Source organism: Heteronotia binoei, chromosome 1 (assembly GCF_032191835.1).
Source record: "Heteronotia binoei isolate CCM8104 ecotype False Entrance Well chromosome 1, APGP_CSIRO_Hbin_v1, whole genome shotgun sequence".
Taxonomy (NCBI): Eukaryota; Metazoa; Chordata; class Lepidosauria; order Squamata; family Gekkonidae; genus Heteronotia; species Heteronotia binoei.
This window is the reverse complement of record NC_083223.1, coordinates 99,794,560-99,809,654: the sequence shown is the minus strand read 5'-3', so window position 1 is coordinate 99,809,654 and position 15,095 is coordinate 99,794,560. Positions and strand designations below refer to the sequence as shown.

Below are 15,095 nucleotides of genomic sequence, written 5' to 3'. Positions count from 1 at the left end.
AGACGTTATTATAAGCAGCTTTCACACTATTTTGAACATTTTTATTGTTTATGTTGTACAAAGTTGTTTTATACAGCTGTAACTATCTTTTAAGCTGTCAAATATTTTGTTTCTGGGTTTTTAAATGCTTTTTTTGAACATATGAAGCTGCTTTATATTGAATCAGACCAGTGATCTCTATCAAGATCAGTATTGTCTAATCCAGGGGTGTCAAACATGCAATCCAAGGGCCAGATCAGGCCCCCAGAGAGCTCCTATCAGGCCCTCTAGCAACTCATTGTTATCCACTTCCTTCTCTCTCTCTCACTTCCTCTTGCATCATAGCTTTCTCTGCCAGGTTTGCTCAATCACACAGGAGATGCAGAGCAAAGCTTCTATTTTCTCCATTGGCTGACCAGCACATGAAGCAGCTTATGTACAAAAGCCTGCAATGCCCAGCCATTTCATGTTTTGCCCTGCGTCTTAGGCTCAAAGTATTGACTGTGAGATTTCTGTAATGAATGTCAATAAATCAAAAGTAGGTTTGAAACTTATAGACACACACCTGAACAGCATACTCAAGATTGCTACAGCACAGCCAATGTCTCCAGATTTTGATGCCCTAATTTAGAGCAAGAGGTGTCAGTTTTCAGAAACTGTTAAACAAAATATTGCAGGGGTGCTAATATTTTAAGTATGTTTTATTTTAAGTTTTTAAAAAATCTTTAATTGTGTTTGTCTGTATCCTTTTTAAAGTTTTTATCTCCGCTATCTGGCATTGCATTTATGACACACATGGCCTGGCCTGACAAGGTCTCATTTATGTCAGATCCAGCTCTCATAACAAATGAATTTGATACCCCTGGTCTAATCTGACTGCCAGTAACTTCTACCTGATCATTTTAGCTGAAGATACCAGGGATACTCTGTATGCCAAGCAGATGCTCTACCACCCAGTTACATCTCCTTCCCAGTTCTGTCTTTGCTGTTGTGGAAAGATGAATGTTTGGAGACTGTTCCTAGTTCTTGTGAGAAGCTGAACTTTTTATAATGTTATTTTCAAGGGTGCCACCTGTCTCTTGGGTGATAGTTTTATTGGAAGTCAATTGTCGGATGATGCTTACATGGTTCAAAATTTTAAAGAAATGTTGATGTAAAATGATGTATATTTCCCTATTGTTTTGAAAATTTTGAGAATTTTCTACAATAAAGTTTCTCTGCTTGTCACAGAATCTAAAGAATACTCTGAAAGTGAAGGAATAACTGAGTTGCAATCATCTGAACAGCTGCAAGAAGCTAAAGATATTGTATCTGAGCTAGGTTGGAAGCCAAATTTTTTTTTGTTTGTTTGCCCTTTTTTTTGCTACCTTCCATTATTTTTTTATTGTAATTATACGCACATGCCACATTTTCTGTATCAGTAATCCAGAGTTGCTTTTTCATACAGAATTCTTGTTGCAGTTTGACATTCAAGTTAGATCGGAGAGGAGGGGGTTGTTGTTTGTTTGTTTTGAGCATCTGCACAATGTTCGCCCCACTCTCTTGCTTTGTTGCAACATTTTGCCAAGACGATCTTTCTAAAAAGTGGTTTTATTTGCAAAAAAATTGTATCAATTTAGGTTTGGGAAAGAATATAGCAAAGCAAGGAAAACTCCAGAAAGTGGATGCCATGTGGATGAGAAGATATATATTTTGGAGGTCTCACCTACATTGGCACCATTTGCCTTGTCTCAGTCTTCCATGACCACCATTTCCCCTCATGCTAGAGAAGGACTTTCTTAGGCTTTTTAAATAATTAGCAAACCCAACTTACAGGGGGCTGAATTCGCAGCCTGGGCTGGGAGACGACCACAAGAAGGCATTTGCTCTACATGGCTGGCCAGCTTCAGGGCTCTGGTTCCATGCCCTGCGCCGTCTGTTGAGGTACCCAATCATAACAGTAACTGCCAGCCTTTCTCGTAGGAAGCATTTCCAGGAAGGAGCTCTGATATACATGGGCCACATCAGCTCTCCTTACAAACATTTAAATGACCACAGCTGGGTGCCTTCTTCTGCTTCCTCCAACACACTTTTTATAATCAACAGCTGCTAGATAGCTGTAGCATAGTAACATTATAATAAGTTATTGCCATCTTCTACTAGTTCATGTGATTTCCCAACTCTATGTGAGTCTCTAATTTGAATTCCCAGCTCTAAGTCTCAAATCCTTTTTGTTGCCAAGAAATAAAGGATGTACTTTCTTCCTTATAGCTCCACAATAAAAGGACTAGATAGTTCCTTAAAAAAAAAAAGGCAAGCTAGGAATTAGTGGATTGTGGCAATAGATCATTATAACATTATTGTACTGTAGCAATCTAGCAATTGCCTATTTGTTTTTTGGCATTTTTTAAAAAACCTTTCAGTGGTGGTAGGGGGAGAAAATCTGCTATGTGGATATTCCTTTGCCACTGTGAATGCCACTGCATTGGTAGTGGCAATGAGACTTACATGAAGACTTATTGCCATTTGGTAGCAGCCCAAGCCTTCAGTAAAGAACTGGATTTTCTTGCTGTGTCATTAAATAACACATGCTCATCTTTATTTCCCTTTTGCTTAAACAATATCAGAGAATAACAGACCTTGTAATTACAAAATGTGATTCTAAGATAATAAGAAAAAGAAATCAGCAAACGTAAAGTTGTGCTGAAAAGAACAATTAATTTGAAGAATGTGAAAGGGATCGATGACTCATACTTGGATCATTTCAACTTTTTTCTAAAAAAAATTCTAAACTTCAATTTAGGAATCAAGCTTCCTGAATTTCCTGAGGATGCTTTCCCAGATGTGCCTGAAATGGAGCCACTTCGAAACAAAATCAGCCATTTCATGAATCTTTGGCAAAAACTGGAGCCATTTATTGCAGAGACACCTTTAGTTCAGGTTGCTGATATTGAAATTGAAGGACAATCTCCAGAGGTGCTGCTTGATCTATGTGATCGGGCCATGAAGAGTAAGTAAATGCTTCATTGCTTCAATTTTCTGTTAAGGATGAATAAGGGAATAAAAAAATTATGGGGAAAGCCGACAGGAGATGAAATGTTTCTGGTTCGGGAGGACTCATCTCAAATAGATGAGGGGTTAGCTGTTACTTTTGTACCGGGTAATGGATCAGAGTTGTCCACTGACATGGTGACAAACATTATGGGCTGCCTGCCAAAGTCTCAAGGCAGCAGGAAGAAGGTTGCAGGCCTAACTTGCCTGGGAAATTATAGATGTTTGTATACAAATGCTAGAAGTGTTTGAAGTAAAATTGGTGAGCTGGAATGTTTAGTCTTCGGGGAAAACATAGACATTGTGGGAATTTCAGAAACTTGGTGGAATGAGGAGAATCAGTGGGACACAGTGATTCCTGGATATAAGTTATATCGGAAGGATAGGGATGGAAGGGTTGGAGGTGGGGTGGCTCTGTATATCAGAGAGGTATACGGCCCAGTAAGACTGAGATCAAAGAATTAGATTCCCTTCTAGAAATGCTTTGGGTTGAAATAGAGGACCCAAAAGGAAATTTAACTATGGGAGTTTGTTATCGCCCACCAAATCAAAAGATAGAGGACGATTATAATATGATGGAAGGATTAAAGATAGTGGCTAAACATAAAAACTGTGTCGTAATAGGTGATTTTAACTACCCGCAGATTGATTGGGTCAATATGTGTTCAGGTCCAGAGAAAGAGATTGATTTTCTAGACGGTCTCAATGACGGTGCTATGGAGCAGATGGTCATGGAACCTATCAGGGGTGGGGCGATCCTGGATTTGGTCCTAAGTAATGCCCAAGACTTGGTGAGAGATGTAAAAGTGATTGCACCGCTTGGGAGCAGTGACCATAACGTTATTGATTTCACCATTTGTATAAATAGGGAGTTGCCCCAAAAGACCAGCACAACCATGTTTAACTTTAAAAGGGGTAAATTCTCTGAGATGAGGAGGCATGTGAAGAGGAAACTGAAAGGAAAGGTAAATACAGTCAAAACCCTTGGGGAAGCTTGGAAGCTATTTAAAACTACAATCCTAGAAGCTCAGATAAAATATATACCACAAGTTAGGAAAGGCACAAATAGGTGTAAGAGAAGGCCTGCATGGTTAACAAACAAAGTAATGGAAACTGTAAAAGGTAAGAAGGACTCCTTTAAGCAGTGGAAAGCTAGTCCAAGTGAGATTAATAAAAGGGAACACAGTCTGTGGCAAATCAAATGCAAAACTGTGATCAGGCAGGCAAAAAGGACCTATGAGGAGCATATTGCAAAAAACATAAAGACCAACAATAAAAATTGGAAACCAGCCAGGGAGGCAGTGGGGCCCTTGGGTGACCAAGGGGTCAAAGGATTACTGAAGGAGGATAGGGAAATGGCTGAGAAGCTGAATGAATTTTTTGCCTCCATCTTCACTGTGGAAGACGAGAAGTGTTTGCCCGCTCCAGAACCACTAATTTTGGAAGGGGTGTTGAAAGACCTGAGTCAGATTGAAGTGACAAGAGAGGAAGTCCTACAACTGATAGACGAATTAAAAACAAATAAGTCACCAGGTCTGGATGGCATACATCCAAGAGTTCTGAAAGAACTCAGAGTTGAACTTGTGGATCTCCTGACAAAAATATGTAATCTTTCATTGAAATCTGCCTCCGTTCCTGAGGACTGGAAGGTAGCAAATGTCACCTGCATCTTTTAAAAGGGTTCCAGAGGAGATCCGGGAAATTACAGGCCAGTCAGTCTGACTTCAATACCGGGAAAGTTGGCAGAAACCATTATCAAAGACAGAATGAGTAGGCACATTGATGAACACAAGGTATTGAGAAAGACTCATCATGGGTTCTGTAAGGGAAGATCTTGCCTCACTAACCTGTTACAGTTCTTTGAGGGGGGTAAACAAGCATGTGGACAAAGGGGACCCAATAGATGTTGTTTACATTGATTTCCAGAAAGCTTTTGATAAAGTTCCTCATCAAAGACTCCTTAGTAAGTTCGAGAGTCATGGAGTAAAAGGACAGGTCCTCTTGTGGATCAAAAACTGGCTAATTAATAGGAAGCAGAGAGTGAGTATAAATGGGCACTCTTCGCAGTGGAAGACGGTAAGCAGTGGGGTGCCGCAGGACTCAGTACTGGGTCCCATGCTCTTTAACTTGTTCATTAATGATCTGGAGTTGGGAGTAAGCAGTGAAGTGGCCAAGTTTGCAGATGACACTAAATAGTTCAGGGTGGTGAGAACCAGAGAGGATTGTGAGGCACTCTGAAGGGATCTGTTGAGGCTGGGTGAGTGGGCGTCAATGTGGCAGATGAGGTTCAATGTGGCCAAGTGCAAAGTAATTGCACATTGGGGCCAAGAATCCCAGCTACAAATACAAGATTATGGGGTGTGAACTGGCAGAGACTGACCAAGAGAGAAATCTTGGGGTCGTGGTAGATAACTCACTGAAAATGTCAAGACAGTGTGCGATTGCAATCAAAAAGGCCAACGCCATGTTGGGAATTATTAGGAAGGGAATTGAAAACAAATCAGCCAGTATCATAATGCCCCTGTATAAATCGATGGTGCGGACTCATTTGGAGTACTGTGTGCAATTCTGGTCACTGCACCTCAAAAAGGATAGTATAGCATTGGAAAAAGTCCAGAAAAGGGCAACTAGAAAGATTAAAGGTTTGGAACACTTTCCCTATGAAGAAAGGTTAAAACGCTTGGGGCTCTTTAGCTTGGAGAAACGTCGACTGTGGGGTGACATGATAGAGGTTTACAAGCTTATGCATGGGATGGAGAAAGTAGAGAAAGAAGTCCTTTTCTCCCTTTCTCACAATACAAGAACTTGTGGGCATGCAATAAATTGCTGAGCAGTCAGGTTAAAACGGATAAAAGGAAGTACTTCTTCACCCAAAGGATGATTAACATGTGAAATTCACTGCTACAGGAGATGGTGGCGGCTACAAGCATAGCCAGCTTCAAGAGAGGATAGGATAAAAATATGGAGCAGAGGTCCATCAGTGGCTATTAGCCACAGTGCACGCATGTGTGTATATATATATTGGCCACGGTGTGATACAGAGTGTTGGACTGGATGGGCCATTGGCCTGATCCAACATGGCTTCTCTTATGTTCTTATGGAAGAACAAGGAGTAAGGCCCATTGTGACAAAAAATACACCAGGCTTTAGAAGGAGGCTCTGGGTGAGTGCCTGCCAACCTTGCTGTCTTCCTACCCACCCAAGTAAAGGTATTGACTCCCCACACACACCTCAAGGGGAGCTGATCTCTGCCATCAGACCTGGCACTAGGGGTTCTAGCACCCCAGACTGACCCTGCGCCCCAGAAGTGATGTCATCAGGTGGTGCAAAGTGCAAGCACTCGGCCCACCCCTGTGCCTGGCCCTCTCCCACTTCAAAGGGAGCTGGAAAGACATTTTCCGGGCTCCCTCTGAAGTAGGAGAGGGCCGGGCACAGGGCAGGCCGCACTTGCACCCAGATGGCAGCGGGCGCACTCAGAACCAGGCTCTGAGCGCACTTGCTGCCACACCCCCTTGACTTTGCTGAGGCTCAGACAGCCTCACCGAGGTCAGGAACGCAGCGGGTGTGCTTAGAGCCAGGCTCTGAGCGCGCTCACTGCCACCACCACCCCCGACTTCACCGAGGCTCAGGCAGCCTCGGGGAGGTCAGGAACGCAGTGGGCACAGCATGTGAGGAGATGGGTTGTGTCTCTTGGTGCCTCTAGGCCAGGTGGTGCCCCAGGCCACCGCCTACTTGGCCAACTCCCATGCGCTGGCCCTGTCTGCCATCTAGAGAGGAACTGTAAATCTGAGTGATCTCCAGTGGTTCCCCAGGAAGAAATGGCATTGTACCTGTCTGAGATCCTGTTCCTCCTCAAACCCCACACTCTCTAGGCCCCACCTCTTAAATCTCCAGAAATGGCCTAACCTGGAGTTGGCAACCTCTCTCCTTCCCTTTATCTGCCCCTCTGACTTCAGGTTGCTATTGCCTTCCCCCTCCCTGCAACCTCTCCATAGGAAAATGACAGTCTTTCTTCACAGTGTGGGGGAGGACCAAGTAGTTTACATCATTCTCCTCTCACCTGTGTGATCTGAACAACAACCTGTGAGGCAGGTTAGGCTGGAAATCTGTGACTGGTCCAAAATCACCCAGTCAGCTTCCACAGCAAGAACCTGGATCTGGCAGATCCTATTCTGAAACACCTATGCCACAGTGGCTGTCATAGGGTGGCTGCTGCTGAACAGTAGCAAGCAGCCAGGCATAGGGAAGCTAACCCCCAGGTGCAGCCATCCCTTTGTCTGCGCCTCTGACTTCAGGTTTCCATCACCTTCCCCTTCCCTGCAGCTTCTAAATAGAAAAAAAGACTGATGTCAGATCCAGCCCACTAGCAAATGAGTTCGACACTCCTGCTTTAATCCATGTCTTGGCCTCTATCAATAATTTGCTCAATTCATCTCTCAATTCTATACCTGAAACACATCTGGGGGTAGCAAGTATGCGCTGGGAAAAGTCATATTGAATAGAGTCTACTCTCTTAGAGACAGCATCTATCCAATTCTTGCAGTTTCAAGATTTTATTCCTGTACTCTTTTTATCTATCTATCCTGCAACTAAGGACAGATGTGCCACAAAAATCTCAAGGTGCCTCATATCATGAAGATTTTCTGTCTGTTTTTTTAGATTCTCAATAATGTTTTGCTTGTCCTGAGACAAGGAAGTCTGAAAGGAGAATTGACAGAAAAATATGCACTTTTGAATAAGAATACTTGGGCTCTGCCAGGCATCTATATCAGTTCATTCAGTTCATTATGCAATTGTTCATGATGCAATTGTTACATGTTTCCATAATATGCATGCTCATTTTTGTTGTGTTATGATACCTCAAGATGGGCACACTTCTGTTAAAAATCAAGAGAGCAGAAAGTTGAAATCATTTCTCCCTTAGTCTCATTGGGGCCTGATGTAGAGCATCTGCAGCCAACTGGCATCCTCACCAGAGCATTTATTCTGTGGCTGAAACAAATATTACAGGATTAATCCCTCACTACCAAATTGCATTGGAGTATCCTAGAGCTTCATAAAGTAAACAGTTATCTAGCAAATTTCAGTGTGGTTGCCATTGAATTATCTTACAGAGATATGACAGCAGGCATCATGGCCAGGCACCACTTCTGAGACGCTGGAATGTGAATCTAGCATCCAAAAGTAATTTAGCAGGGGTTGCTGTCCAGAGAAACAACTTGTTTGGAGAGTCTGATCTCAAAGACATCTTAGTGAAGGCTACAGATAAAACAAAATGATAAAAAGAAGGTGATGCCTTCTGTTTCTAAAAAAGATGACAGAAAGCCCTCTAAACCACATTTCAACTCCTTTTTGCCCTTTCAGCCAAAATATAGGTCAGGAGCAGGCCTCAGATTCAATGGGAGCTCACAGTAGCACAGCTCCTGAACCTTTCTGAGAGTTCCTCCTCCTCCTTCTGAGAGTTCCACCTCCTTGTCCATTGAATAGTATGTGCAGCTGTATAACAATCCTTGGATGAGCACCACCATCTGTTTTTCTACAAAATGATCCCTGGTCAAGAGACTTCAGATTTTTCAACCTCTTCTGGAACTAACACAGGTTTCACCATCCATCCACTTATACCACAGGTTTCTTCTCCTCTGAGCCAGCAAGCAGTATAAAACACCAACATCAGGGAATATTTCCTGAGTGGGGGAGGGGAGGAAGTATCTGCAATACTTCTAGCAAACCTAGGAGTCCATTTCCACAGACAAATTGATTGCTCAGACCCATAGAGAATTACTTACAGAACTTCTGTAGAGTTCTTGTGACAGATTTGTCCCCCCACCTCGCACCAAGATTGAGGTTGCCAGCCAAACATTCCTTGGGGCTTCAAGGTAAATCAGGTGAGCCTTATGGGGGAAGATATGCCAAAGGGAAGACATCACCACTAAAGAGTCATGAAGATCCTGAAAAGATCACTATGTAAGTAATTCATCAAGGGGAATAGCTGTCTTTAATAGACAGTGCCAAAATATACCTTTATATTGAACTATCTGAGCCAGTGAGAGTATCTCCAATTTGCCTGTGGAAGATGCATTAGCAGTGCAAACTCCTTCTTGATTGCATTTTGAATATTCATGAAACTCACATTGACCTTAGTAGTTCAGCATTGTCTTCAGGATATTCGTAGCTATCCTCATCTAGATTGTCTCTTTGTATAATCTGTCATACAGGGATGCGAGGGGGAATGTCTGGGAGATGAATAGATCTTCCTGTCTCCAATTTAGCAATTGATTAACCTTGGCATTATCTTCAACATTTCAAAGTACTTGATGTGGTTTATCTTTGTTCTTACATGCTTACATACTGTTTTAAATGTTTTAAAGATGAATTCTTTTTTCCAGGACCTCTTAAACATCGTGGCTGGGAAATAACTCAAGAAGATGAAGATGAAGAACAAGAAGATCTACAGGCTGAAGCAGATGCACTGGCAGAGGAGGAAGAGGAGGAGGAAGAAGAAAATGATGATGAAGGTGAAGAAGAAGAAGAAGAAGTAAGCAACATGCATTTTGTTGATTACCTTTAGTTATATTTTTAAACATTTTTTCAAGCCCTGCACCCAAAACACATTGCATTTTAGACAACAATGTTCCTTTTATATCATAAAGAAGTACTAGGATCTGGGATTTTCATTCAGTGTTATGTATATAATAATGTGCTCTAATACTTTTGAAATGTGGATAACACACATTTGGGGTAGAAGCTGTGAATGTAGCTCCTAGCATATGTGCTTGGTGAGGAATTTGGCCATTCAAACCATTTGAGTGTGACACGCCTTATCTAGAGAATGTTGGTGTGCCTAAGGACATTAACTATGTGTGTTCCACGATATTTAATAGGACTTATATGGTCCCAAAGACCTGGACTTGAACACACATGATTTAGCAACTAAGCTGAAGCTAAACAGGCTCCGTGCCTGTTTGGGTAAGTGCTGTGGAACCCTGCATTGCCACTGAAGAAAGGCAGGCTATAAATGGCGTTTTAAAATCTTTTTAAAATTAAGAGTGCCTACCTTTCTTTGGATTGCTCCACACCAGCACAATGCAGTAATGATGGATTGCTCCACATCCAGTAAGAGCTGTCCCAAAGCAGAAGCAGTTTTCCATGTTTTGATTTAGGAAAGAAAAAGCACCCTGTTAGGGAAGAGGGGTTCATTGTTATAGCCTCAGTGCAGTCACATGGAAACTGAGCATGTCCAAGTCAATGAACAGCAGAACAAAGCTTGAGTCCAGTAGCGCCTTTAAGACCAACATTTTATTCTGGGTATAACCTTTCATGTACACACATACGGTACTTCTTCAGATCAATGAACAGCAGTTACAGGTAATACAACCTTGTTAAAACTTGTGTGGTGGAACAGATCCTGTTCTGCCCACTCCTTCCATTGGGTTGCCAACTTCTGAAGAGAGCTAATCCATTTCTTTCCACTAGGGTACCACTGCCACCACTGTCTTCTTAGGGTCTTCCTACGAGGAGGGACAGACTCCTGACCCTCCTTCTCAGTTCTGAGGTCTGGCCTCAAAACCTCCTGTTACCCAGTGCCTGGTTACCATAGAGACCATAAGCAGCTTTGGGTTTGTCCTGAAGAGATGGCAATGGGTTCATTTAAATGCTCCCATCCTCCCTGGGTCTTCCCTATGCAGCAACTAGTGTGTCCCGGGGTTTGAGGAACTATGTGACACAGAGATTTACTGCCAGCATTCAAAAGACTAAAATATTTATTAAAAAGAGAAAAAGAGTGTAAGCACACTTAATCACAACACCAGATCAACAATCAGAAAAATGAAAAAAGTTAGGTATAAACACATCCTTCTTTGCCTGGATTTAAAACTTACTCTAACTAGTAGGCACTTACAAGCTTAGAAAGTTGCAGAATGTTCCTTAACTACTTATGGGATCCCCATCCCCAGGCTAAGAGCCACAGGGCAGGAGCCTTTTAAGCTCACACCTCTGGCGAGGAGGAGCCTTGCAATTCAAAGGCTCACAACCCCCACCTCTCAACAGTCAGAGCAACAGCAGAAGGCAGGGCCAGCAACCAACCCCAGCCAAACAGGCCATCCTCTCTCAGCAGCAAACCAGACAAAGGCACACAGTGTCAAGTATGGTGAAATTCCATTGATAATTGATTTGTTATAGGGTCCTTCCTAACACTGGTCTGTGAAGCATCAGGGAGGACCAAACTTTGCTAGCTCTGTTATTTTTTCCCTTCCCCCGTCTTGCTTAATTGCCTGAAAAGTAGAAGTAGTGAGAAATGAAACTAACTTGAGAAGAAGTAATCAGCACCTTCCCATACATTCTTGGTAGGGAGTGCGACACATTTGGGGAAAGCAAGGACAGAGTCCTGATAACACTATGAGAATGTAGACATTTATGATAGTTTATGTGTGAGAGCTACCCCACACACCCACCCTTTCGAATCCTTTTGAAGTAAGCCTTAAAAGTATTGTATCAATGTATGTGCAGCATTACTCTCAAGAACCTGTTACACAGAAAGTATCGGTTTATCAATGAGCGTAGTCTTTGTATCAACTTCGACTTGTCATTGAACCCACATGCTTGACACACAGAAGGAATTAGAAACCCCTCTCCAGCTGGCTCTAAGCACTTACTCCCCCTCATACAATGTTCTGTCACACAACAACTTCAGTTAGGGCTGCCAGGTAAGACTCAGGAAATATCTGGGGACTTTGGGGGTGGAGCCAGGAGCAAGGTTGTGACAAGCATGATTGAACTCCAAAGGGAGTTCTGGCCATCACATTTAAAGGGACCATGCTCCTTTTAAATGCCTTCCTTTAATTGGAAATAATGGGGGATAGGAGCAACATTTTGGGGGGCTCATAAAATTGGGCTTCCTGGTCCAATCTTTTTAAACTTGGGGCGTTTTTTGAGAAGAGACTTCAGATGCTATGCTGAAACATTGATGCCCATACCTCAAAAAAAAAACAAACCCTAAAGCCCCAGATACCCACAGATCGATTCTCCATTATACCTTATGGGAATCTGTTTCCATGTGGTATAATGGAGTGCTCAGCAGATGTTCCCCCTGCCCCAGATCTGGTTTGATACTGCTTTCTGATAACCCTGAAATGGGGGAGGGCCTTCAGACCAGGAGATCCCCTGCCCTAACTGAGGATTGGCAACCCTAAGTCCTCAGTTAATGCTCCCCATCAGTTTAGGAAAAGCAACACTCACCTCGCCAGCAGTTCTGTTCCAGCTCTTTCCCCCAGCTCAGCTGACTAAGTTCTTAATTCAAAGATGTCCCATACCTCCGGCTCCCTGCAGACAGATAAACCAACTGCATGGTCCAAGATGGCTGCTGGCCTGCAGACCAGAGCTCAGCAGTCTGCCCTTTTCCAAGGACCAGCTCCAAGAGACACCCCCCCTTCTTGGAGCAAAGAGAGAGCCAGTTTGGTGTAGTGGTTAAGTGTGTGGACTCTTATCTGGGAGAACCAGGTTTGATTCCTCACTCCTCCACTTGCACCTGCTAGCATGGCCTTGGGTCAGCCATAGCTCTGGCAGAGGTTGTCCTTGAAAGGGCAGCTGCTGTGAGAGCCCTCTCCAGCCCCACCCACCTCACAGGGTGTCTGTTGTGGGGGAGGAAGGTAAAGGAGATTGTGAGCTGCTCTGAGACTCTTTGGAGTGGAGGGCGGGATATAAATCCAATATCATCATCATCTTCTTCTTCATCATCTTCTTCTTCATCTTCTTCTTCCTCCTCTGATTCCTCCCATTTTACATCACTGTATTCACCCCTTTTGACCTAGTCCACCCAGATCACACAGGTGGATCCTAGGACACCCAGGTACATCCTGGAGCATGCTGGTGCATTCTAGGAGTTCTCCAGGAGTCCCTTGGAGATTCCTGACACCAAATCCCTCAGTTAACTTGGCTAGCCAAGTCATTTGCATTTCCATAGCTGAAATTTAGCAGGTAATTGAGATAGGCTTCCTGCTATCCAAGGGAAGGGAGGGTGGGGAGAAAGGAACACTTTTTAAACTGGGGTGTGTGTGCAAATTCTCCACACCTTGCAACTAGCACTTGAGGCATTTGCTTGGACAGCACCCATCACCAGATCTTGATGTGGGAGAGGAGATGTTTCCTGACTCAAAGCACTATTTGATTTTCCTGTCTGCTTACAAGTGATCTAACCATCAGAACTAACATAGTTATCATAGCTTAGGTGAGGAGAGGATTCTATGAGAGCAGCATTGAGTACCCAGCTTTCTACTACCCTCTTGGTTTGGATCAGAACTACTTGTATAATAAATGTCCAATCCTTCTCAGAATTTTTTTGCCTTTTTTTAGGATGAAGAAAAGATTGTTGAGAGGAAGAGGCACATGGGAGACACAAAACACTTTTGTCCAGTGGTTCTAAAGGAAAACTTTATCCTTTACCCAGGAAGTTATGACAATGGAGCCAAGTATCAAGACAACTACTATTATTTTTCAACTCCAGAAAACAGAGACAAATTTTTGGAAAATCCTGAAGTTTATGTGTCTCATAATGAGCCATTGAAAGTATGAAAAGCTTTCAAAATCTTTTATGTTCTGGTGTTATGAAGATTAGATTTATATTGACCATGATTTAATATTATTTTGTCCAAATACCGTATATATTGGTGTCATTTCATAATAATATGTCTGATTTTCCAAAAAAGTTCTTTATTAGATGTAAGAACTGATATAGATCAGGATTATGCATCACAAAAAATTGGCCCAATAGAAATCTATATTGGCTAATTTGTGATCTGCAAAAGTAGTTCCCATTCAGGAAATTTAGGAAGATTGTGAGTCGCTCTGAGACTCTTCGGAGTGGAGGGCGGGATATAAATCCAATATCCATTGCAAAGTAACTTGTGAGCAGCTATTCCAGAATAAAGAATGACATCTACACGCAATAGTTTCGGGGTGGCCGTGTTGTTCTGCAGTAAAACAGTAGCACCTTAGAGCCCAACAAGATTTTGTGAGGTATAAGCCGGCCATACTCAAAATCCAGACCTAGTTCAGGAGTTGTGTGCCAAAGCTAGAGCAAGTGCTTGATCTAGGTCAAGGACTGGAATCTGAACTGCAGCAGGCAGAATGCACTGATCATTGAGTAAACCAGTAAGGAAAGAAGGCCAAGTCGTGGTATTTATACCAAGTTTGGCCAGCTGGAGTCCTTTATTCCTTTCTGTGCCTGAAAAGTACACTGAGGCATGAGCACACACAAATCTGGGTAGCTTACAAGCCTAGGTCCCTTCATGATATGTCTGGTTCCTGTCTTAGATCAACTGACAAGAGTCTAGGTTCTGCATCCACTTGTGTGAGACTTTAAAATATAGGTAGCACAACAACAGTGCAAATATTAGTGCCCTTGCCCTAGTTACAGATTGGCACGCTGTATGTATAAAAGGGTGTGGAATTGAGTGGCATAAAGAAAGGGGGAAATATTAAGTAAGGTAATAGAGATAAATGAGGAATTTGTTTAATAATGTTGTCCTCTCTATGCATAATTATCTTTATTACCAATACCAATGCCTCTGCTAATAAAAAAAAATGGGGGGAGTCTTCCATAGTGCCTGTAAAATATCTCATAACATAGGATTCAGCTGTAAACCTTATTAATCAGAAATCCACTCCATCCCCTCCAACAAAAAGTTATATTCATATGTTTATTTTTCAGGTCCCTCCTCTTAGGGTATGTCTCTTAGGTTCACATGGATCTGGTAAAACGATCTGTGCTAGGTGGTTAGCAAATAAACTAGGAATTTTCCATATTCAGTTTGAAGAACGCTTACAGGAACTGATCATGCTGAAAACTGGGGTCAGAGTTGGGCCAGAAATTGAAGAAGATGATGAAGAAGAGGCTGCTGCAATGCAAGAAATGGGGGAATCTACTGCACCTGTTCCTGGCAGTGCAACTGAAATAGATATGACGAGTGAAGAGGAAAAGCAGTCTCCAGAGGTAAAATAAGAATATCTTCCTGGACAGAAGGTTAAATACTGAGGTGCAGAATATACAAACAACAGACAAAGCAAAATGCTTCTTTACTCAACAGGTGATT

At 42.6% G+C, this 15,095-nt stretch overlaps 1 protein-coding gene across 1 annotated transcript in view; it reads left to right on the top strand.

Moving 5' to 3' along the window:
- The window catches only part of AK9 (adenylate kinase 9), a 126,052-nt gene that overhangs the window by 74,567 nt on the left and 36,390 nt on the right, over positions 1-15,095 (top strand). Inside the window, exons 22-26 of the mRNA XM_060237998.1 lie at positions 1,210-1,299; positions 2,762-2,968; positions 9,396-9,544; positions 13,357-13,569; positions 14,714-14,995. Of these exons, the coding sequence (XP_060093981.1) occupies positions 1,210-1,299; positions 2,762-2,968; positions 9,396-9,544; positions 13,357-13,569; positions 14,714-14,995 (941 nt within the window). The remainder of the gene's footprint in view (positions 1-1,209; positions 1,300-2,761; positions 2,969-9,395; positions 9,545-13,356; positions 13,570-14,713; positions 14,996-15,095) is intronic.